Below are 23477 nucleotides of genomic sequence, written 5' to 3'. Positions count from 1 at the left end.
GTCACCGAGTGTGCCAACGCGTCTTCCTTTCTGATCTTGGTAAGCAAAGAACCATCCATTATAGATGTGGAGTTTTACATATATGTGGTTAACATCTGTTATAGAAATAATCAACAGTATTAGCATAGTCAGGTGACTGATGATTCTGCTTTGAAGTTAATATGTACTTTACTTAACTCTCTTCAGCTTCACAAAATCTTCTCATTAAAACGCTGAAAAGAAAACTTTAGTCTCAGGTGATTTTTGAGAGGTTGCTCAGCTTGCTGCATAGTTCACACGTCACAGTGAGAGCAGTAGACCGGGATTAGATATCATTATGTTTTGGGCACAGTTGTTCCTTGATAACATTATTCATTATAATAAAAATGATTATTTACACATGCTGCTATTGTTGAGTTCATGCCTTCAAGCAGCAGTCTTTGGAATGGCAGGGATAATACTCACTTGCTCAATGGATCTATCACAAAAATAATTGACAACACTTTCAAAGGTGAGCCAAGTTGTCTCTTTTTGCATTGTAAGATTCTGCGATTCCAATTAATGAGACAAAAATAAGTACAAATAAAGACCAAATACTGAAGACAATTTTAATTAGCATAAAAAGATCACAAGCTTTAGTTTTTACATTCATAAAAATAAGTACAACAAAGTTTGCTGTAAATAACTGTATGACTAGAGGTTGCCTGGGATTCACCATAGCATTGGGTTTCTCAGTTGTAGTATATTACCCTGAGGAGGTTCCAGTAAGATATACCATGAATTGCAGATCTGAAATAATGCCCAAAATATACAAATATAGTTTAACACTCAAACTGGTTATTTAAAAGACAGGCAATCATTTATCTCACATAAGAAGATGGAGATGAGAGAGAGATAACAAAAAATAATTGAGTATCACCTCAATTTGTTTGACCATATATTCCCTTCATTCTCTCCACCACATTACACAAAAAAGCACATTTGAAACTTGTAGTAATAATTAACAATTATAAAGTAACAGTTAACACACAGAATGCTGGTGGAACTCAACAGGCAAGGCAGCATCATAGAAACATAGAGATCTACAGTACATTACAGGCCCTTCAGCCCACAATGTTGTGCCGACCATGTAACCTACTCTAGAAACTACCTAGAATTTCCCTACCACATAGTTCTCTATTTTTCTAAGCTCCATGTACTTATCTGAGAGTCTCTTACAAGACCCTATTGTATCTTCCAGCATTCTGTGCGCGCTGCTTGGATTTCCAGCATCTGCCGATTTTCTCTTGTTTGTGATAAAGAAATCTGCATTTTTATTATAGTAGTCTGTATAGCACCCAAGCACAGTAAGTTTTATACACTCAGATTAATTTATAATAAGTTGTGGCTAAAGCCACAGTCTACATTAAAGTACCTACAACACTTGTATAATTCTTACATCACATAACATTAATAGCGCAGCACGCAACATTCTACAAAATTTGCCTCATTTTGTTTTCAGGTAAAGGTCTTGCAAAGTGCCTTGGGATGATTTGGTACATCAAAAAGCTGCTCTCCAAATGCAATTCATTTTTGAGTTTACACAAGTAGTTTTGAGAGTGTCATTTGAATGAGGTGCAAAAATATGAAATCTCTACATACAATACAATCAAAATTATGGAGGATCTAATTTTCTATCAGCCAGAAGTGTTGCAGTAGACATGTTGTATAAACCCACTTCTGTATCTATGCAAATTCCACTTACTCTCCCAATGTTTCACTTACTGCAACAAAAAGGCTTGTCTACCATTTGTGTAAACAATATTGCACCATGGAGTCAGAATTTAAAACTGGCAGAAACCTGCAGAATCAACGTGATGGGCCGAATGGCCCAAGTCTGCACTCAGTGTTTTAAGGTCTATCATCTTAACCAAATTTTTCCCACTGTACAAAGGACTTTATTTCACTATTTGTCTTGAAACCTTGATTTTTTATTTCCATAATGGAATAAAATTTCTCAGGTGTGTGCCTGAGAGCTTGGCAATGTTCAATAACATTTGAATTTGAAAATTTTGGAGCTCTTAACTAATTTATCTCGATATGAAATTATGTCCATGTGCTCTATGTCCTAACATTGAATTACCAATGATCAAAAATGGCTCATAATAAAAACTGAATACACAGCACAGAAGTTCAACCAGAAATCAGCTTCAGGAGTTATGACAGAATTCACTCCAGATTGACATATGACAGTTCTGGATTAGGCTAGATTTTGAAATGCTGAAAAATAGCCACACCTAATTCACTTTACATGAATATGTAAAATTAAAAATGAATAATTTGTCAACCTGATTCCTTTGTGGTAGAGGGACAAGTTGCTTGTCTGCATCTAGCTCCCGTTCCCCCCCCCCAACAAAATTACTCGTATTTCATTTTTTTAATTATCATGTTCCCTGCCAGTAGAGGTTAGGAAATGGATACACTCTATCCCAAATTCAGTATGGAATTGAGAATGAAAGAGCACGACTTTGCTTGATTTAGTAAATCAAGAAATAAGGGTCTGAATCTGATTTTCCTTGGATATTTAGCTATCCCTTAATGGACTAAACTAAGAGGTTAGCCTAGAAGTGGCCACTTTCTGCTCCTGATTCATGGAAATTGAAATCCCTTTTGGCATTTGAAATGTGTTTCTAAACTAAAGGCTGCAACAGATACGGAACTATTGTGTTAAACAGTATTTTCCATCACACTAAAACTAAATTGTAATAGCTACCGCAAAAAGACCCGATATCTAGATACACTGATAATCAACTTCCTCATTAAAATTCAAGCACGGAGAAACAAATTGAGACAATCCACTTCTCCTCAGATTAAAAACATGCAAATGCCCATTTTAAATTGAGTGAGCAACCACAATTTCATTCCCTGCTCTACGCATTACCCATTCTGCATAATTTTCAGTTTTCTGCAGGATACTGTTAGAGTTATGAGCATGGGCATTTTCATCTACAACTGTCAAAAGCTAAAATCAGGAGAATAAAACCATGTGCATTTTCTCCAAAAATAACATTTGCTCCTGCCTTAAAAATACAACATCATGTGTAAACTGTTACATATTAACCTGCACAGAACTCACAGTAAAGTGCTTCAGAAAACAAATCCATATGATTTAGGACACAAAGCAAGAGAGTAAAACCTAACTAACTTTAGTGATTAATTGTCACATTGGTCATAGGTACTGTTTGAAAGATCAGCTGTCCAATGGACACATAGGTTCCCACCAAAAATCCTAAGAAGCCCACCAGGCTGATCAAGATGTTTTTGGCAACGATCCACCAGCTCATACCTTCGCTTTGGAACGTGGTAATTTCGAGAAGAGGAGGGACGATTAAAGCCAGTGTGCTACTGCTAACTGACCCAACTAATGAGATTACAATTTCCAAACGGGGTATCAGGATTGCCAAGAGACCTGCAAAAACAAAAATAAATTAACAATAAAGGGCAGGAACTTACAAACTTACTATAATATATCATGACATCTTCAGGTCAAAGCATTTTGCAGCTGCACAGTTAATTTTGGTGCGCATTCAGTTGTGTGATAATTATGTCAGGGAATTTGAACACATTATGGTCCCACCATGATCAATGTTTGCAATTCTTGGAAATTAATTTCTAGTTGGGATGTGATGATGACGAATCAGTGCCTCAGGAAGTTATATTCACTTAAGGATAGGCATGGCCTCAATTTGACAACTTATCTGAAAGGTGCCTCTTCTAGTATTGTGCTAGCCCTTTAGTTTGCATCGATCATCAGTTATGTTATGTGCTTAAGTCTGACTAGTGGAGCTTGAGCTCATCGCTGAAGATGAGACGACTGCTTTCCAGCTGAAGTTAAACAAAAGCAAAGTTGAATGACAAAAATATACTCAAAATTGTCGATTTGAGTCTCTCATTAAATTTATTGGAATTGGGGTTCGGAACTAGCTAAATGTCATATATAATGAATAATGGTGTCTTAAAATGAGTTGATTTTAGAAACCTAATGCCATAACCTCTTTCTTAGCTCTTTTCTGACCTTGTTTTAAAGGTACATCCGTCAAAACTGCTGTAATATTTGAGATGTAGTTGCCACTACCAGATTATGACCAGACAGAGTTTGGATAAACTTGGATCATCGACAGAGAGGTTAAATCATCAGAAGATTGTAAATGTGGTGGTTTGAAGAATCAAATTTGTAACTTTGAACTTGAAAATACACAATTAGTGGATGTAACAACTTTAAACACAGACTGGAAGTAATCAATATCTCCAATGCCATATACAGATTCACCTACTTCACCACTGTTGTTGAGCAAATTATAGATGGTGATGAATCAGCATACAGGAGTAAAATATTTGGTAGAGTGGTGACACAAGAACAACAGTTCACACCTCACTGCCTCAGGAAAGCAGACAGCAATACCAAGACTCCTCCCATTCTGGACATTCTCTCCCCCCCCCCACCCCCTTCTATTGGGCAGAAGAAAAGAAACTGTAAAACATACACCACCAAGCTCAAGGACAGCTTTTAATGCAATTTCTAAAACTCTTGAATGGATCTCATGAACATTAAAGATTAACTTGTTCTCAAAATCTCTTCATCATTGCTTGTTATTGTCTACCTTGTTGGCCAGAAAGAACGACAACTAGTGAACAGGAGTGGAGGCTGCCCTTGCAGTTGCCATTTTGTGAACTGTTTGAACAGAACTGTGATAATTTAATCAGAGCTACGGAATACAGACGCAAGGAGTTTTCTGCTAATGACCTGCTAAACCCGAGACCGTTCTCAGACTGTTTATTATGTAAAGTGGCAGGCTTGCAGGAGCAATGCGTAATCTCATTAGGCTCAGTGACTGGGTCACCTGATCTGAACCAGTCAGGGTTGAAAAGAACAAAAGACATGAGGCTGAGGTCAAAGGCCATAGAACAATACTGTTTGTAGCCCTGGATCAGAGCCAATAAGAAGGTGACCCAGGTCTCGGCCCAAAACGTCGACAGTACACTGTTCCATAGATGCTGCCTGGCCTGCTGAACTCCTCCAGCATTTTGTGTGTATTGCTTGGAATTCCAGCATCTGCAGATTTTCTCTTGTTTGTGAGGGAATAACACTGATGTTGTTTGTCCAGTCAGCTCCTTACTAATCACCAAACAAAATCACTATACAGTTTAAACGATTTTGAAGTTTAAAACAGAGCCAAGTGCAGTTAAGCAGTACAGCAATGCCTTCTAGAGGGCTTTGCAACCAATGCAGGGTCTGTAGCAATACAAAACATGGCACAACTGGTTCAAGATTATAAAAAGGTGCTCAGCCTCGAGAGAAAGAGTTCTAGGGACATTTTTCTTACTTTTAATTTTCCCAAAACTTCTCACTTAACCTCACTATAATTTAGGTATTCATTCATAATCTTCAATAGTCATTTTTCTATCACAAGAAAATACACAGATTCAATACAAAAGATCAAGGAGGAGGGGACTCCAGACTGTATATAGGAGTGAGAGCCCCAATTGACTAACTTACTAATTGACTCAAAAGCTAAGGATATGTAATTATGTCAACACAAGGAAATCTGCAGATGCTGGAAATTCAAGCAACACACACAAAACGCTGGTGGAACGCAGCAGGCCAGGCAGCATCAATAGGAAGAAGTACAGTCGACGTTTCGGGCTGAGACCCTTCGTCAGGAATATGCAATTATGTAGTATTTTTCATAGCTCATGAAAATGCATGTTTAAAAAACTACCTAAAATCTCTTAAAACATAATAATTGTTGTAATGTAGAAAATAACAGTTACAAACAGCAAATTACTTCTCAAAGATGTAGAATGCAAACTGGTTCAGCCAACCAAGTCCATGACAACCATCAATCACCATTACATAAATCTGAATCAATTTCTATCAGTTCTGGAGTGGTGACACATTCGTGCCCCTGACTGTGCTGATATATTAACAATGATTTTCAGAAAAATGTCAACTCCCCAGAGACACTTTCTATCCAAAGCAGGTGGACAGAACCTTCTTTTAAAGGCTTGCATTTCCAACAGAGTCGGCTCCATCAATGCCAAATGATGCTCTCAAATTCTGAAGAAGGACTTCAACCAAAAACCTTTTGACTCCTGGGAGAATGCAATCTGTGCTATAAAATTAACAGTAGTGAAAAATCAGGCAATGGCAGACCCAACATAACTGGACAGAAGTTTAAGAACCCAGAAGCCAAATCAGATGTCATTTTGATCACAAAACCATAAGATAAGGAGCAGAATTAAGTTTCAATGAGATCTCCCCCTCCATTCTTCTGAATTCCAGTGAGTAGAGGGCACTTGTGATCAAGTGTAGTTATACTATTGCTACAAGTATAAAAACTAACTGTTTTAGACACACAAGTTGCAAAAATGCTGAGCAAAGTGTTAGTAAATGAGAAAAAGGAGTTGGAAGCTAGAGTACATTTGCTGCATCAAAGGAGCGATGGGCATTTTCTTGGAAAGAGCAGCAAATTTACAGAGCATTTGGAAGAGATTGCAAAATTGCAGCAGCTCTTTACGACCCTATTGGACACTGGGACACAGGAAAATTTCTCACCTTCAGAGCTACCTCTTCATTTGAGGATTATTTGATCTGCACTATTTCCAGAGCTTGAATGCTTTCTTTTGATTTAGTTCTCCATGTGGACCAGCTTAAAGATGAAAGGATTGAATACAACTTGCCATTCACTCAAGTGACATCAGGCCCACTATTGCAGAAATTTAACTTGTGACTTGAGTAAATCAGCTTCATCCATAGTCAATTTGTGAAGGCTACATTTTTTTGGAAACATCTTATTTCTACCGTTGTCTGTAAGGAATTGGTATGTTGGTTCCTCCCACATTCCAAAGACATACAGTTAGGGTTAGGATGCGAGTATGCGGGCAGTGGGCAAAATATCCCCCAAGTGTTTGTGGATCTCGTACTGGAGATGCAGTATCACTTTACTCTGCCACTTTGTTTTTGGCCCACGTTCTCATCATCTCGGTCCTCAACTTTCCTTTACTGGGATCTTCCTCCTCTTTAACCTCCATTCTGGAGTTTAATTTAGAATGATGGAGTTATTGTCTGTGGATAGTGTTTTGGATTTGGGGTCTTTTTTTATTATAGGGACTGTGTGCTGTGATCTGGGGGGATTGTGTGGTAGCTAATTGAGGGGTGTTGTGGGGAGGGACATGCCCGGGGGTAGAGTTAGGTAATGGGGGTTGAGGATTCATGGCGAAGGGAGGTGGGGTGGGGTGGCAAATGGCATTGCGGCGGGGGGGGGGTTTCCCCTGCAGTAGGGGGGAGGGCTGAAATAAGAGCCTAACTGCTGGTGATAGTGGGTGAATTTGGCCCCTTGATGGGGTGAGGGCTTGGGTTTATGGGGGTGTATAGCAGGGTTGAAGATGTTAGGTTTAAGAGTAGGGTAAAGGACTGTTACATAAGCCCTTTTGTGTGGTGTAGTTCGGGTTATTTGGGGTGCTGTCCGGTTTAGTTGGGGTGCGCGGTCCATTGGAAGTTACCGTTATGGTGAATGCTAGGGATGGGGATGTCTGTGGTGTGGTGTGGTGCTGGTGACGTGGGGTGAACCTGGCTCCCGGGTGGGGAGAGGGCTAGGGTTTATGGGGGTGTGCTGAAGGGTTGGCGGTATTAGGCTGAGGTGTATGGCAGGGTAGTGGGGTCACGGAACCTTGAGGTGGTGGGAGGGTTACAGCTAGGGTTACAGCACCCAAACCGATGGTGTAGTGGGGTGAACTTGGCCCCCCCAGCGGAGAGAGGGCTCGGGTTGGATGGGTGAAGTTGTTATGTTTAGGGATATGGCCAAGGAATGTGCACGCAGGCCTACCCATGGTGGGGGGGTGGGAAAAAAAGGAGCATGGGGTCCATCGTTAAGTAGGCCCCTTTGTGGGGGTGTGGTCAGGGTCCACTTGGGCGCCGTCTGGTTTAGTTGGGGTGTGAGGTCCTTTTGGATGTCACGATTAGGTTGTGGGGGTAGGGTTGAGGGGGGTCCGCTGGGCGGTGGGTTAACAAGTTGTGAGCATGCTATGAAGGTGCCAGAAGCATGGCAACACTTGTGGGCTGCCCAGCACAATCCTCACTTATTTGATTTGATGTAAATGAGACATTTCACTGCATGTTTCAATGTACACATGACACATAAAGCTGATCTTCATATACGCAACACACACATACAAAATGCTGGAGGAACTCAGCAAGTCAGGTAACAACTGCGGAGGGGAATAAGCAGTCACTGTTTATTCCCTCCATGGACGTTGCCCGACTTGCAGAGTTCCTCCAGCATTTTATGGGTGTTGCTCAAGATTTCCAGCATCTGCAGAATCTCTTGTGTTTATGCTTTCCACCTACAACATTTACCCCCATTCCTTCTGAAGGCACTTCTGTATCAATTAAGAGCTGAAAGTATCACTGGAAGTGTGAAATGGACTGAAACCCTTTAGTCACATAGAAAATAAAGAGTTAGAATTAATGTGTCCTTTTCAGAGTGGTAAAATCTACTTGCTGAATTACCCCAGGATTTTGGCTCCCAGTTGTCTACATGAATGAACTGAAGGAGGGAAGAAGCATTTCCAAATTTGCTGAAGTTAGGATACTGAATGGAATTGCGTGCTGTTATGCAGACATTGTGATGCTGTACCTGGAACAGGCAGGTGAAAAATTGAAGCCTGCAGGTGCCAGAAACCTGAACAGATTTTTATGTAGCCATGGTAATGTGGCGGTTAGCGCAATATTATTACAGCTCAGGACGTTGGAGTTTGGAGTTCAATTCCCACACCATCTGTAAGTAGTTTGTAGGTTCTCCCCGTGAACACGTGGGTTTCCTTTGGGTGCTCCAGTTTCCTCTAACAGCCCAAAGACAGACCGGTTAGTAGGTTAATTGGTCATTGCAAATTGTACTGTGATTAGGCTAGGTTGTTGGACAAAGCAGCTTGACGGGCCATAAGGTCCTATATAGAAGGTATCTCTAAGTAATTTTTAAAAAGTTGAAGGACTCAGCAAGTTAGACAGTATCTGTGGGTAGAAAAACAGAGTCAAAGTCTCAAGACAGAGACCTGTCAGAATACTGACCATGTCTCTTTCCACAGGTGTTAACTGACCTGCTGCGTACTTAAAACATTTTCTGGTTTTGTTTTAAATCTCTAGTATTTGCATTTTCTCCCAGTAAAATAAAAACACGTTGCGAATTGGATAAGAGATTAAACTGGTCAGAAATAAAGATGCACAAGAGAGACTTCAGATGCTAGAATCTGATCCTGATGCAAGGCTTCAAGCCAACATTTTGACAATTCCTTTCCTCCCACAGATGACTGTGTTCCTCCAGCAGACTGTTCATTGCTCTAGGAAACAAAGGGCCCTTTTCTAGGTGGGAGTTAACAAATAGTGTGGAACCAAAGGGATTAGTGCTTGGACACCAGCTAACTGGAATTCAAATCATTGGTTAGATCTGGGAACTAAAGGCTACAGATGACCCAAAGTCTGGGTCGGAGGGGAAGAATACAAGCTCCAAGGTTGATACAAAGAAGCTCTGATGTGCTTTATACAAATGGCGCAGACGCCACGTCAATCAGTGATCTGGAAAATTGTGGAATTCTCTACTGCAGAAGGCAGTGTAGGAAGATGGGTAATCAGCCAATGTCAGATGCAAAGGGCTAAGTGGCCTACTCCTGCTCCATACCTCATTTCTAAACGCCCTGTTAAACTCTTCACTGAAAGGAAGCTTACTTACACGTGAGGATGACGAGAACACTTCGAGCTACCAAGCTGACACACAGCTTCCAGCGTTCAGAAACCCTGTCTACCGCAAAGGGGACGAGAATCTCTGCTGCAACAAAAAACTGGATGGCATAGGTTATGAGGATTCCGAAAGAATACAAAATCTTCACCGACTGATACAACCTGACAAAAAAAAAGTATGCAATTAAACTCTGGAGATTGCATTTCATTTTTTTCCAATAAACATGACAATGAAGCGGAAACAATACCACTCAACATGATGCAATAATATTTAGCACAGGAGAGCACCCAGAAGGCTTCATCTTTGTTATTTTAAACATGTGGAAGTGAATTCCATCTCATCTTAATTTGAGTGTTGGAATATTCTCCTGTAAATATCTTCCATATTTTATATATTGACGCTGGTAATCCATTCTGCTACCAGTATGGTCTGGTCTGTTATGAAGAGAATATCACGAAATTGAATAAACCCCTCTCCAGCTGCACAGTTATTTAATTCAGTCTTTTGTTTAAACTTGGATGATTAAGTTGTGGGAAGAATAATGAAAATGGAGAGAACATCACCACTATAAAGACAGTATGAATGGCTGGCCCTTTGTTTTGTTCTCAACAACACATCTATCATTCAGTGATATGAAGCATCATCCAGTGAGGCTTTGTAGGTGGGTAGCTGAGACAAAAGATGAGGATGATCACAGAGGATGTAGTGATTGCACTCTAGGCCTCCAGTCAATGGTAATTAGAAGACTAAATATACAGGTTGAGTGGAGAGCAGGCTACTTGCATACAAAATTTGCTTGATGGTAGAAAGCCTGAAGTGATAGTAGATTTCATTTTTATTTAGAGACACAGCATGGCAGCAGGCCCTTCTGGCTCAGTGAGCCTGTACCACCCTTGATACCCATGTGACCTATTAACTTACTGACCCGTACATCTCTGGAATGTGGGAGGAAACCAGAGCACCTGGAGGAAACCCATGTGGTCAAGGGGAGAATGTACAATCTACCGACAGAGAGCGGTGGGATTGAACCCGGGTTGCTGGCACTGTGATAGCATTATGCTAACCTACGCTACCATGCCACCCAAGGTAGGTTGTTTCTTGGACTGGAGGCCTGTCATTAGTAATGAGCCCCAGGGATCAGCACTGGGCCCACTGTTGTTTGGTATCTGTATCAATGATTTGGGTAAGATAACACTGAAATAGTTGAGATAATGGACAATGAAGGTTATCAAAAATTACAGGGTGGCTTTGAAGAGCTGAGTAAGAGGGAATGAAATTTAATTTTAGAAAGTCAAATTCAGGCAGATATTTCACAGTGAACAGCAGAGCCCTGGGAGTGTTTTAGAACAGAGGATTCGTGGGGTACCAAGTGCATGCTTCACTGAAAGAAGAGGCACCGATAGGGTGACAAAGGCTGCTTCTGACATATTGGCCTTACATCAGGGCATCAGGTAGAAAGGTCAGGAGGGCATGGTGCAGTTATACAGGATAAGGCTGCACTTGGAATGTTGTGTTCATTTCTGGTCATCCTGGTACATGAAAGATGCAATTATACTGGAAAAAATGCAGAAAAGATTTTCAAGAATGCTGACAGGACTTGAGGGACTGTGTTAAAGGGAGAGGCTGGTCACTCGAGGACTTTATTCCTTAGAGCATGAGACCGAGAGGTGATCTTATAGAGGCATCTAAAATCATGAGAGGCAAAGACAGGGTGAATGCACTCAGTCCTCCTTCTCCCCACCCCAGAGTTAGGGCATCAAGACTAGAAAGTACAAGTTTAAGATGAGAGGGCAAATATTTAAGAGAAAATCAAGGAGAAACTTTTTGCATTTAAAAATAAAGAGTGGTGTCTATGTGAAATCAACTGCCACACCAAGTGGTTGAGTGAGGTTTAATAACAACTTTTAAAAGACAATTGGGATAATTACATGGATTGGAATGGTATAGATTATGGGCCAAATGCTGGAAATGGAACCACCTTGGACGGGCCATCTTGGTTAGCATGGGCCAATGGGCCAAAGGGGCTGCTTCCATGCTGTATGATTCAATGACTCTAAGTATCACTGGTTTGCCAATTAGTCTCGGCTGAGCAGCCCTTCAGGCATAATATTGGGTTGAGCATCTTCCATCTGCACGGAATTGCTAGCAACATAGTTACTGTCAGTTATTTGGGATACCGCTTCACCATGTGGTTCCAATGTAGGGTTGTGACAGAATTTTAATGTTTAGTTCCAACTATGTCCCACCATGGCTGTACATAATATAAATGTTGTATTCTGAAATTCCTGCCAGCAAAACTAGCTAGCAAATTCAACACTCAGGAGCTGGACTTGGTGCAAACTTTGTTGTTTCCTGCTATAGAAAGTTGATCCGTGAAGGTGGCATGCACTGTAAGCACGGGTGATTCTCTTGGATATTTCTCTTGCGATCGCAAGACCTTGTTGGACACGGATAATGCAAGACGCCACAGGTCTGTTTGACTTGTCTGGTGACACGACAGATGGCAGGGGAACTGCGTGGCCTCTATTGTAGCGAGGACTGGGCCTCAAGCCGTGGGCTTGCTTGCTATTGCAGGCCAGGAGAGTGACACCGGAGGCTGTGTAGTGTGGTGCCCAAGTTCGGTTGGGGGCTGGCCTTGTCTATCGGTGCTGCCCTCCAGTGTTTGATCGGTGGAATTGCATGTGTGTGCGTATGGACTTCTGGGATCTACATCATCAATTTGCAGGACATGCCACTCAGGGACTTGGGCTATGACAGTATGTGTGCTCACCGTCTTGAATGTGCGGTGTGCCCTGTGCAGTATTGTGCATTGTGTTTTACACCTTGGTCCCAGAGGAATGCTGTTTTGTTTGACTGTATTTATGTATGGTTGAATGAAAATTAAACTTGAATTTGATTTGATTACACTTCCTCGTCCCTTTCTGCTTGTGCGACTAAATGAGTGCAAGATTAGCCAACGCTCATTTCTGCAAATTGTCCAACCTCTCTTCTTACAAGGGGCTTTAGAACATAAAGCTGCTCTCACCTCATTTTTGTTTGAGGGTCATCTTCCGTAACATTGGAATTTTAATGTGGAAAGATTTAGCTGTCAGGTGCGAACAGTTAAAAAATCTTAACTCGTCAATCTTAAGCAGGACAAGGGGCAAATGTCACATCATGTTGTCAAGCTTTCATACAGACTAGTTACATTAATTTGTGTATGTACCCTCAAATTGAGCTTTTCCCCGACAACGTCAATTCATTTTGAGTTCACAGGGTCTCGGCCCAAAAAGTCGACTGTTTATTCCTCTCCATAGGTGTTGCCTAGTCTGCCGAGTTCCCCCAACATTTTGTATACAGTGGCCTTTTTATTAGGTACATCTGCCCGTTAATGCAAATATCTAATCAGCCAATCATGTGGCGGCAACTCAAGCATCAAAGCATGCAGACGTGGTCAAGAGGTTCAGTTGTTGTTCAGACCAAACATCAGAATGGAGAACAAATGTCCTAAATGACTGACTAAGAAATGATTGTTGGTGCCAAACAGGGTGGTTTGAGTACCTCAGAAACTGCTGACCTGGGATTTTCACATACAACAGAAGATGGTGCAAAAAAAACCTAAAAACATCTAGTGAGCAGCAATTCTGTGGGCAAAAATACCTTGTTACTTTTAGTAAGTGCTAAAACAGCGGCATGCAGAGAGCATCTCTGAATGCACGACACATTGTGTACCTAGAAGTGGATAGGTTGCAGCAACAGACGGCCACAAACATGCGGTTGCAAGAAAAAGTTTGTGAACCCTTTGTAATTATCTAGTTTTTTTTGCATTAATTACTCATAAAATGTGTTCTGACCTTCATCTATGTCATAGTAATAGACAAACACAATCTGCCTAACCCATTTATACACAAACAATTGTACTTCTCATCAATACTGAGAATTTAAACAATCTCAGTCTAGGTTCAAAAAAGTATATGAACCTCAGAGGTATGCCTTCTATAAAAGCTATTTAAAGTCATGAGTTCCAATCAATAAGATATGATTAGAGGTGTGAGTTGTAGAGATGCTTTGCCCTTAAAATAAGACACACAAAGCCAGTTTACTAACAGAGCCTGCTCTTCTCAAGAAAGATCTGTTTGTGTGCACCATGTCTCAATCAAAACAACTTCCAGAGGACCTTAGAAGAATTGTAGAGATGCATTAAGCTGGAAAAAGCTACAGAAGCATTTCTAAAGACCTGATTGTTCATCAGTCCACAGTAAGAGAAAGTCTATAAATGGAGGAAACTCAGTACTGTTGCTACTCTCCCTAGGAGTGGGAGTCCTGCAAAGATCACACCAAGTGAAGAATGTGCAATGCTGAAGGAGGTGAAAAAGAACCCGAGGATAACATCAAAAGACCTGCAGAAATCTCTAGAACTTGTTAAAGTCTCTGTTCATGGAAGGACCCTACAAAGGAAAGAACTGCTCTCCAAAAAAAAAAGCTGCTACACGTCTCAAGTTTGAAAAAAAAAACAAAAAACACCTGGTGTTTCACAATGCTTTTGGGACAATGTTCTGTGGACAGCTGAAACAAAAGTTGAACTTTTTGGCAGAAATGCACACCACTATGTTTGGAGGGGAAAGGGCACTGCACATCAACACCTCATCTCAACTGTGAAGCATGGTGGAAGGTGCATTATGGTTTGGGGCTGCTTTGCTGGCTCAGGGCCTGGCCAACTTGCAATCATTGAGGGAACAATGAACTCAAATAGTATCAAGACATTTTACAGGAAAATGTCAGGGTAGCTGTCTATCACCTGAAGCTGAATAGAAGTTGGATGACACAAGACAATGATCCAAAACACAACAGCAAATCAACAACAGAGTGAATTAAAAAGAACAAAATACATCTTTTGCAATGGTCAAGTTGGAGTCCAGACCTTAACCAAATTGAGATGCTGTGGCACAACCTGAAGAGGACTGTTCATACAAGGTATCCCAGAAATATTGATGAACTGGAACAGTTTTATATGGAGGAATGGTCTAAAATTCCTCCTCGTTGTTGTCCAAGTCTGATCAGCAGCTACAGGAAATGTTTGGTGGAGGTTAATGCTACTAAAGGAGGTTCTACCAGGTCTTAAAATACAAGGGTTCACATACTTTTTCCATCTTGGACTGCGAATGATTCAACAATATGATCAATAAAGACATGAAAAGTTTGTGTGTTATCAGTTTAGGCAGATTGTTTGTGTTTAATTTTGTGACTTAGATGAAGATGAGACCACATTTTATGAGTAATTAATGCAGAAAACCAGGTAATTACAAAGGGTTCACAAACATTTTCTTGCAACTGTATACTCAGTAGTCTCTCTACTAGGTACAGGAGATACCTAATAAATAAAGTGGCCACTGAGTGTATGTTTTTAAGGAAAGACTGATTTCTTCCATCCAGGCCACTTTGACAATCTGATAGTTTCATGACTATTATTGGTGATTATTTAGACTTAATAATTCAAGTAAAACCTCTAGATAATCATGGTGCAATTTAAATTTGTGTCTCTGTTTATAACTCTGGCCTCTTAACGTTACAGATATTGGAAACAGCAGAAGAATAGTTACATTTTAAGTTATGTATTTTAGATTGTTATAAATTTAATCACATGGCTACAATACAAATGAGGATAGAGACATGCAGCCCTTGGCCTAACTCATCCAGGCTGTGTTAACCAGTGAGCTAGTTCCATCAACCTGTTTTTGGCTCCTAGCCCCCTAAATCTCTTCAATCCAAAAAAATTTCAGTCCACCACCTCTCTGAACAAAAATATCCACAAGGCCACTGTTTTTACAATAGGCAAGAAGCTTTGAGAATAAAATTCGAATGATGCAATTTAACCACATTAATTCAGCATTTTTAGAAATCTTGAATTTCTTAGCTTTCAATGTCTGTACGCCTTTTCTCAACTGCTCAATTCCACATCAAACAAACATAACAGGATACTAATGATCATTGGAAGTGGGCAGGCTTGAAGAACCCAACAGTCCAAAAATAAGTAGTGGAAAAGTCTCACTTCATATAATGTTAACAGAAAATCCAACAAAGAGTAATGGATATGGCCCAGTCCATCACGGAGTAAAGCCTTCCCCACCACTGTGCACATCTACATGAAGTGTTGTCACAGGAACCCAGCATCTGTCATCAGGGACCCCAACACCCAGATCATGCTCTCTTCCAACTGCTGCCATCAGGAAGAAGCTGCAGGAGCCTTAGGACTCACACGACCAGGTTCAGGAACAGTTATTACCTCTCAACCATCAGGCTTTTGAACTAAAGGTGGTAACTTCACTTGTTCCTACAACCCCTGGACTCATTTTCAAGGATTCTTCATCTCATGTTCTCAATATTTATTTTTTACTTATCGCTTATTATTATTTCCTTCTTTTTGTATTTGCACAGCTTGTTGTCTTTTGCACAATGGTTGTACCAGCTGGTGCAGACTTTCATTGATTTTATTATGGACATTATTCTATTATGGATTTAATGAGTATGTCTGCAAGAAAATGAACCTCAGGGTTGTGTGTGCTGACATATATGGATTTTCAAAATCAGATTTACTTTGAACCTTATCAGATCTACAAGGTCTTTTCAAAAGAAGGCTCACTAGTTCATTTCAAAATGAACAAGGATTTTTAATAGCTGCCTTTTCTTGCAAATACTTGCTGAAAGAGAAACAATCCAGAGGTCCCAGTGACATTTTGGTAAAGATAAATATGCAAAGCTGGTTGCTAAGTTTTACTGACAAAATATTCCAAAGGGAAGGTATCAAAATACTTAACAAAAATACAATGCATCTAAGAGATCAAATTAATCAGTCATCAAGCTTCAGACTAGCAATGCTCATGAACACTTACCAGCAAGGTGGCAGATTGAGGGTTACACTTCCTTTAATGTCAGCTCCAAAGCAAATGTATCCCAGAACTCCAGTGATTACATACAAAGTTATCACAATTGACATAGCTAAATACAGAATTGTTGGAAATTTATGTGGTCTCTGCATCTGGTTTTCAAGTGGAAGCACCTTTGACAAAATAATGAATAAAAACATAACATTTTAGACATATTCAGCATAGTCACTACTAGTGTTGCAAAATTCTTTAACTGGGATGGAAAAAGAATAATTGTAAATTTTCATGAATCTTTAATGGTGGAAAATTTTCCCTGAAGCTGATTTGTCAATTACCATAGTGTTGGTGAGATCTTTCCATGCGTACATTATGTTTTTCACATTACAACAGCAGCCAGACTTTTAAAATGTCTCTCACTGACTTTGAACTATACCTAGAGCATCAGGACTGCCCAAAATGTGCTACTTTGGTCAGAAAAGCTTTCGTCAAGAGAAAACAAAAGGTTTGACATTAGCATTTATCAAACAGATGCAAAACGCTTTAAATAAGGAAAGGCTGAGCAGTGAAGTGAATTTAGTAAAGTGTTAGATATGTGGGTTATATAAAAAGTAAAAGGGAGGTGAGAGTTCATATTGGACCACTGGAAAATGATGCTGGTGAGGTAGTAATGGGGGACAAAAAAATGGTGGATGAACTTAATGAGTACATTGCATCAGTCTTCACTGTGGAAGACACTAGCAGTATGCCAAAGCTCTGTGAGTGTCAGGGAGCAGGAATGAGTGCCATTGCTATTACAAGGAAGAAGTGCAGGCAAGTTCAAAGGTCTTAAGGTCGATAAGTCACCTGGACCAGATGGACTATGTCCCAGAGTCCTGAGAGAGGTTGCTTAAGAGATAACGGATGCGTTGGTCATGATCTTTCAAGAATCTCTTGATTCTGGCCTGGTCATGGAGGACTAGAAGATTGCAAATGTCACTCCATTCTTTAAGAAGGGAGGAAGGCAAAAAAAAAAATATATATATAGGCCAGTTAGCCTAACCTCAGTGGCTCGTAAAGTGTTGGAGTCTACTGTTACAGACAGGGTTTTGGGGTGCTTGGAGATTAATGATAAAGAAAGTCAAAGTCAGCATGGTTTTTGTCAAGGAAAATCTTGCCTGACAAATCTATTAGAGTTCTTTGAAGAAGTAACAAGCAGGGTGAACAAAAGAAAGGCAGTGGATGTCATTTACTTGGATTTTCAGAAGGCATTTGATGAGGTGCTGTACAGGAAAGATATTGGCACGGACTGAAGAATGGTCGACAGGCAGGAGGCAGTGAGTGGGAATAAAGGGGTCTTAACTGGTTGGCTACCCCTGACTAGTGCTGTTCCTCAGGGGTCAGTAATAGGACTGTTACTTTTCACATTGTTTGTCAATGATTCAGATAATGGAACTGATGGTTTTGTGGCAAAGGTTGCGGATGATACGAAGATGGGTGGAGGGGTAGGAAGTGCTGAGGAAACAACGTCATTGCAGCAGATCTTAGACAAGTTCGAAGAATGGGCAAAAAAAGTGGCAGATAGTACAGAGTGTTGTGAAATGTATGATAATGCATTTTGGTAAAAGGAACAATACTGCAGACTATTATCTAAATGGAGAGAAAATTCAAACGTCAGAGGTGCAGAGAGACTTAGGAGTCATCATGCAAGACTCCCATAAGGTTAATTTACAGGTCGAGTCTGTGCTAAAGACGACAAATGCAATGTTAACATTTATTTCACAGGTAATAGAACATAAAAACAAGGAGATAATGCTGAGGCTTTATAAGGCACTAGTCAGGTTGCACTTGGAGTATTGTCAACAGTTTTGGGCCTCATATTTCAGAAAGGATATGTTGTCATTGGAGAAAGTCCAGAGGAGGTTCACGAGGATGATTCCAGGAATGAAGGTGTTAACAGATGAGGAGAATTTGACAGCCTTGGGCCTGTACTCACTGGAATTTAGAAGAATGCTGGGGGGATCTCATTGAAACCTACCAAATGTTAAAAATACCAGATAAGGTGGACTGGTCAGTCCATCAAAGGATATGGTGAGAAGGCAGCTATATGGGGTTGAGTGGGATCCGGAATCAGTCCTGATGGAATGGTGGAGCAGATTTGATGGGCTGAATATCTTCCGGCCTTACAAAAAGATATCTACTATAAAACACAATAATAGTTCTGTACTTATACTTGGCCAGTGTGTACTCCTGGGAATTCAGTCTCTCGCTCTCTCTCACTGAGGGCAATCAGCATTTTTGTTTAGGCACTAGGACATGCCAACAAAGCTAACTTAAGTCTGCACATGAATTAGAATATGATGCACCCCACAATGTAGTTACAATCACATTACAATATAAACAGAAATTTTGACCTTAAATATAGTACACAAACAACATGACATATTTACATATCCTCATTACTAAAGGAATGGAGTACAAGACGGTAAGATATAGGAGCAGAATTGGGCCATTTGGCCCATTGAGTCTGCCCTGCCATTTCATCATGGCTGATGCATTATCCCCCTCAGCCCCAATCTCCTGCCTTCTCCTCATATTCCTTCATGCCCAACCAATCAAGTATCTATCAACCCCTGCCTATCAACCTTCTTACTTCAGTGGTTGGTAAGTTGATTGAGAAGATCCTGAGAGGCAGGATTTATGAACATCAGGAGAGGCATAATATGATTAGGATAGTCAGCATGGCTTTGTCAAAGGCAGGTCGTGTCGTACGAACCTGATTGAATTTTTTGAGGATGTGACTAAACACATTGATGAAGGTAGAGCAGTAGATGTAGTGTATATTGATTTCAGCAAGGCATTTGATAAGGTACCCTATGCCAGGCTTATTGAAAAAGTAGGGAGGCATGGGATCCAAGGGGACATTGCTTTGTGGATCCAGAACTGGCTTGCCCACAGGTGGCAAAGAGCGCTTGTAGATGGGTCATATTCTGCATGGAGGTCGGTCAACAGTGCCTCACTGTTCTGGGACCCTTACTCTTCGTGATTTTTATAAATGAAGAAGTGGAGGGATGGGTTAGTAAATTTGCTGATGACACAAAGCTTGGAGGTGTTGTGGATAGTGTGGAGGGCTGTCAGAGGTTACAACCGGATATTGCTAGGATGCAAAACTGGGGTAAGCAGTGGCAGATGAAGTTCAACCCAGATAAGTGTGAGGTAGTTCATTTTGGTAGGTCAAATATGATGACAGAATATAGTATTAATGGTAAGACTCTTGGCAGTGTGGAGGATCAGAGGGATCTTGGGGTCCAAGTCCATAGGACACCCAAAGCTGCTGCGCAGGTTGACTCTGTGGTTAAGAAGGCATACGGTGCATTGGCCTTCATCAATCGTGGGATTGAGTTTAGGAGCCAGGGGTAATGTTGCAGCTACATAGGACCCTGGTGAGACCCCATTTGGAGTACTGTGCTCAGTTCTGGTCGCCTCACTATAGGAAGGATGTAGAAACCATAGAAAGGGTGCAGAGGAGATTTACAAGGATGTTGCCTGGATGGGGAGTATGCATTTATGAGAATGGGTTGCGTGAATTCTGCCTTTTCTCCTTGGAACAATGGAGGATGAGAAGTGACCTGCTAGAGGTGTACAAGATGATGAGAGGCATTGATCATATGGATAGTCAGAGGCGTTTTCCCAGGGCTGAAATGGCTAGCACGAGAGGGCACAGTTTTAAGGTGCTTGGAAGCAGGTACAGAGGAGATGTCAGGGGTAAGTTTTTTTATGCAGGGAGTGGTAAGTGCATGGAATGGGCTGCTGGCGACGGCGGTGGAGGTGGATACGACAGGGTCTTTTCAGAGATTCCTGGACAGGTACATGGAGCTCAGAAAAATAGAGGGCTATGGGTAACCCGAGGTAATTTCTAAGGTAAGGACATGTTTGGCACAGCTTTGTGGGCCGAAAAGCCTGTATTGTGCTGTAGGTTTTCTATGTTTGTATTAAGTATAAATAAAATCTTTTGAATAGTCTTTCCATTTGGAAAATAGTCTACCCTTTTATTTTTTCTACTCAAGTGCATGACCATACACTTCCCAACACTGTGTTCCATCTGCCACTTCTTTGCCCATTCTCCTAATCTGTCGTAATTTCTTCTGTAGCCTCTCTATTTCCTCAAAACAAATACGCCCCTCCACCTATATTTGTGTTGTTTGCAAACTTTACAAAAAGCTTTCTTAAACTTTCCATCATCCAAGTCATTGACATATAACAAAAAAAAGTGGTCCCAATACAGTCCTCTCTGGAACACCACTAGTCACTGACAGCCAACTAGAAAATGCTCCCTTTATTCTCACTCTTGCCTCCTGCCAATCAGCCAATGGTCTATCCATGCTAGCATTTTTCCTGTAACACCATGGGCTCTTAACTTGTTAAGCAGCCCCACGTGTAGCACCTTGTCAAAGGCCTTCTGAAAATCCAAGTACACAACATCAACCGATTCTTTTTTGTCTATCCTGCTTATTATTTCCTTAAAGAATTCCAACAGATTTGTCAGTGATGCCTAAACAATGTAGGGCAGGAAAGGCACCATAAAGCTAATCTGAGCACATCAGCTTGGTTTAGGACCCCTTATAAAACCATACCGGGGAAGATACTAAAGCATGTACACTTATCACAATGACAGTAGAATGACAAGGCAATGTTTGTGTGTGTTTACCAAGTGCTCCTTGTCACATGCAGTAAAGGGAAAAATTAGTAAAGTTAACCAAACCAATGGCTACCGAAGCAGTAGCTCAGGTTACAGTTTTGTTGACTGCAGGGTTAAATACAGAAATAGCTGTGTAATTTCAATCATATATTAAAAAGACTAACACCACCACCATTATCTTTCACTTACCACACCAATGCCTTCAAATGCGAATATAGCTGTTCCAAAAAACATTGCAAAAGATTTCCAATCACCAACTTTTGGTAGATCCATCGTATGTGAAAAATGCTGCACAATTAAGAATTATATATTTAGATCTAATGTTTATAAGTAAAATTTTCACCACATTCATAAATTCATGCTCAAGATTAAATTCAATAATGAGGATAATCGTATAATGAAGGACAGACAGCTGCTGATGGATATAGTATATATAGTGTATTGATAATATATTAAGCCCCCCACAACAATTTTTACATTTTTTGTCTCATTTTCTACATTTACAATATATTGGACTAAGATAAGATGTTGGAAAAGATTTGTAGCTCAGGTTGAGGATGTTGTTGTTGACTAGTTCGTCGAGCTGGCTTCTTAGCTTGCAGACATTTCGTTACCCAGCCAGGCAACATCATCAGTGCAATTTCTAATGAAACGTTGGTGATCTAGTGCGCGTGTGTATGCATGCGTGCCATTTCTATTGGTTACCAATTGTGTAATCCGCGATTGGTTCGCTAAAATCCAATTAGGTAATAATTGTCGTCCAGGCTGTGTTAGTCGACCGTTATGTAGGATTAACGTCATCCTCACTGATTGACGCGTGTAATCAGGTGTGACTTGGCTCTGGACTGATGACTTGATGCTGAAGTGGGATGTAAACTGGGTTCATTTTGACATAACACACATAAAAGTTGCTGGTGAATGTCAGGACGAAGGGTCTCTGCCCAAAATGTTGACTGTACCTCTTCTTATAGATGCTGCCTGACCTGCTGCGTTCACCAGCAACTTTTATGTGTGTTGCTTGTAATTCCAGCATCTGCAGATTTCGTGTTTTCATTTTGATGTGCTCGTTGATAGAATTCTGTGCAGAGAACAAAGCCTCCAAGAATTCTCGGGCTTGTCGTTGACGGGCTTGGCCTAGGATAGTGACATTGGTCCAGTCGAATTGATGTGCTTCGCTGCCACAATGTATAGATACAAGGGAAAGTTGATCATGACGGTTTACGGACTGTTGGTGTTCATGTTCATGATAGCTTCGTACCAGTCTGTCCAATATAATGCTAGTTGCAGTTGGCACATGGAATTTTGTATATGGTGTTCGTTCTGTGCATCGTAGGTAGGGGGTCTTTTATTCTTGATAGACAACCGCACGAACAAATCAAGGGCACACCAATAGGATCACCTATCTCGGGACTCATGGTCAAAGCAGTCATGCACAACTGGAGCAAATAGTTCTGCCACTGATTCAGTCAAAACTATGGATTTGGTGTGTCATGATCAAGTGCACTACGTTGGATGAGACACATCAATTAATCAACACTTCATTACCGGAATTAAGTTTAATCAGAGAAGAGGAGAACTACAGCCCACCCCCAATCTGAGATGTTTTAGTTGAACGACAAGTCAACGGCGAATTTCAGACAAGCGTCTACTGAATGCAGATGGTGGGAAACTACAGGGCAGATAGCTTAATGGCCGTTATTGGAAAGATGCCAGAGTCTGAGGAACTAGCTGTTCATTTGGAGAAGCAGAATTAATGAAACCTTGTAAACATGGTTTTGTGAAAGGTCAATTATATTTGACAAATTTACTCCATTTCTTTAAGTATATATCAGGAAGAGGTGATTGAGGGGAACTTGAAGATGTGGTGGATCTTAATTTCATGTAACAAGAATAGAGGATGGTGCACACATTAAAAGTGCATGGTACAGTGCCTATAAAAAGTATTTACCCCACCTTGAAAGTTTTCATATTTTATTGTTTTACGACAGTGAATTACAGTGGATTTAATTTGCTTTTTTGACACTGATCAGCAGAAAAAGACCTTGGTGTCAAAATGAAAGCAAATTTCTAAAAATGATCTAAATCAATTATAAATATAAAACATAAAGTAATTGATTGCCTAAGTATTCACCCCCCTTTAAGTCAGTATTTAGTAGACACACTTTCGGCAGCAATTACAGCCTTGAG

At 40.6% G+C, this 23477-nt stretch overlaps 1 protein-coding gene across 3 annotated transcripts in view; it reads right to left on the bottom strand.

Annotated features, from left to right (window-relative positions):
• Positions 1 to 579: 579 nt before the first annotated feature.
• Positions 580 to 23477, bottom strand: part of slc36a1 (solute carrier family 36 member 1) — a 66154-nt gene continuing 43256 nt past the window's right edge. For 2 of the 3 annotated variants that reach the window (XM_063053139.1, XM_063053138.1), the window contains 4 exons: positions 21480 to 21578; positions 16622 to 16788; positions 9744 to 9913; positions 580 to 3427 (listed from right to left, as the gene is read on the bottom strand). In XM_063053139.1, coding sequence (XP_062909209.1) covers positions 3165 to 3427; positions 9744 to 9913; positions 16622 to 16788; positions 21480 to 21578 — 699 coding nt within the window. In that variant the 3' untranslated portion in view covers positions 580 to 3164. The remainder of the gene's footprint in view (positions 3428 to 9743; positions 9914 to 16621; positions 16789 to 21479; positions 21579 to 23477) is intronic. The other variant, XM_063053140.1, reaches the window with a different exon arrangement.

The sequence above is a fragment of the Mobula hypostoma genome, chromosome 7 (genome assembly GCF_963921235.1).
Source record: "Mobula hypostoma chromosome 7, sMobHyp1.1, whole genome shotgun sequence".
Lineage (NCBI taxonomy): Eukaryota > Metazoa > Chordata > Chondrichthyes > Myliobatiformes > Myliobatidae > Mobula > Mobula hypostoma.
This window is presented reverse-complemented; position numbering and strand designations above follow the sequence as displayed.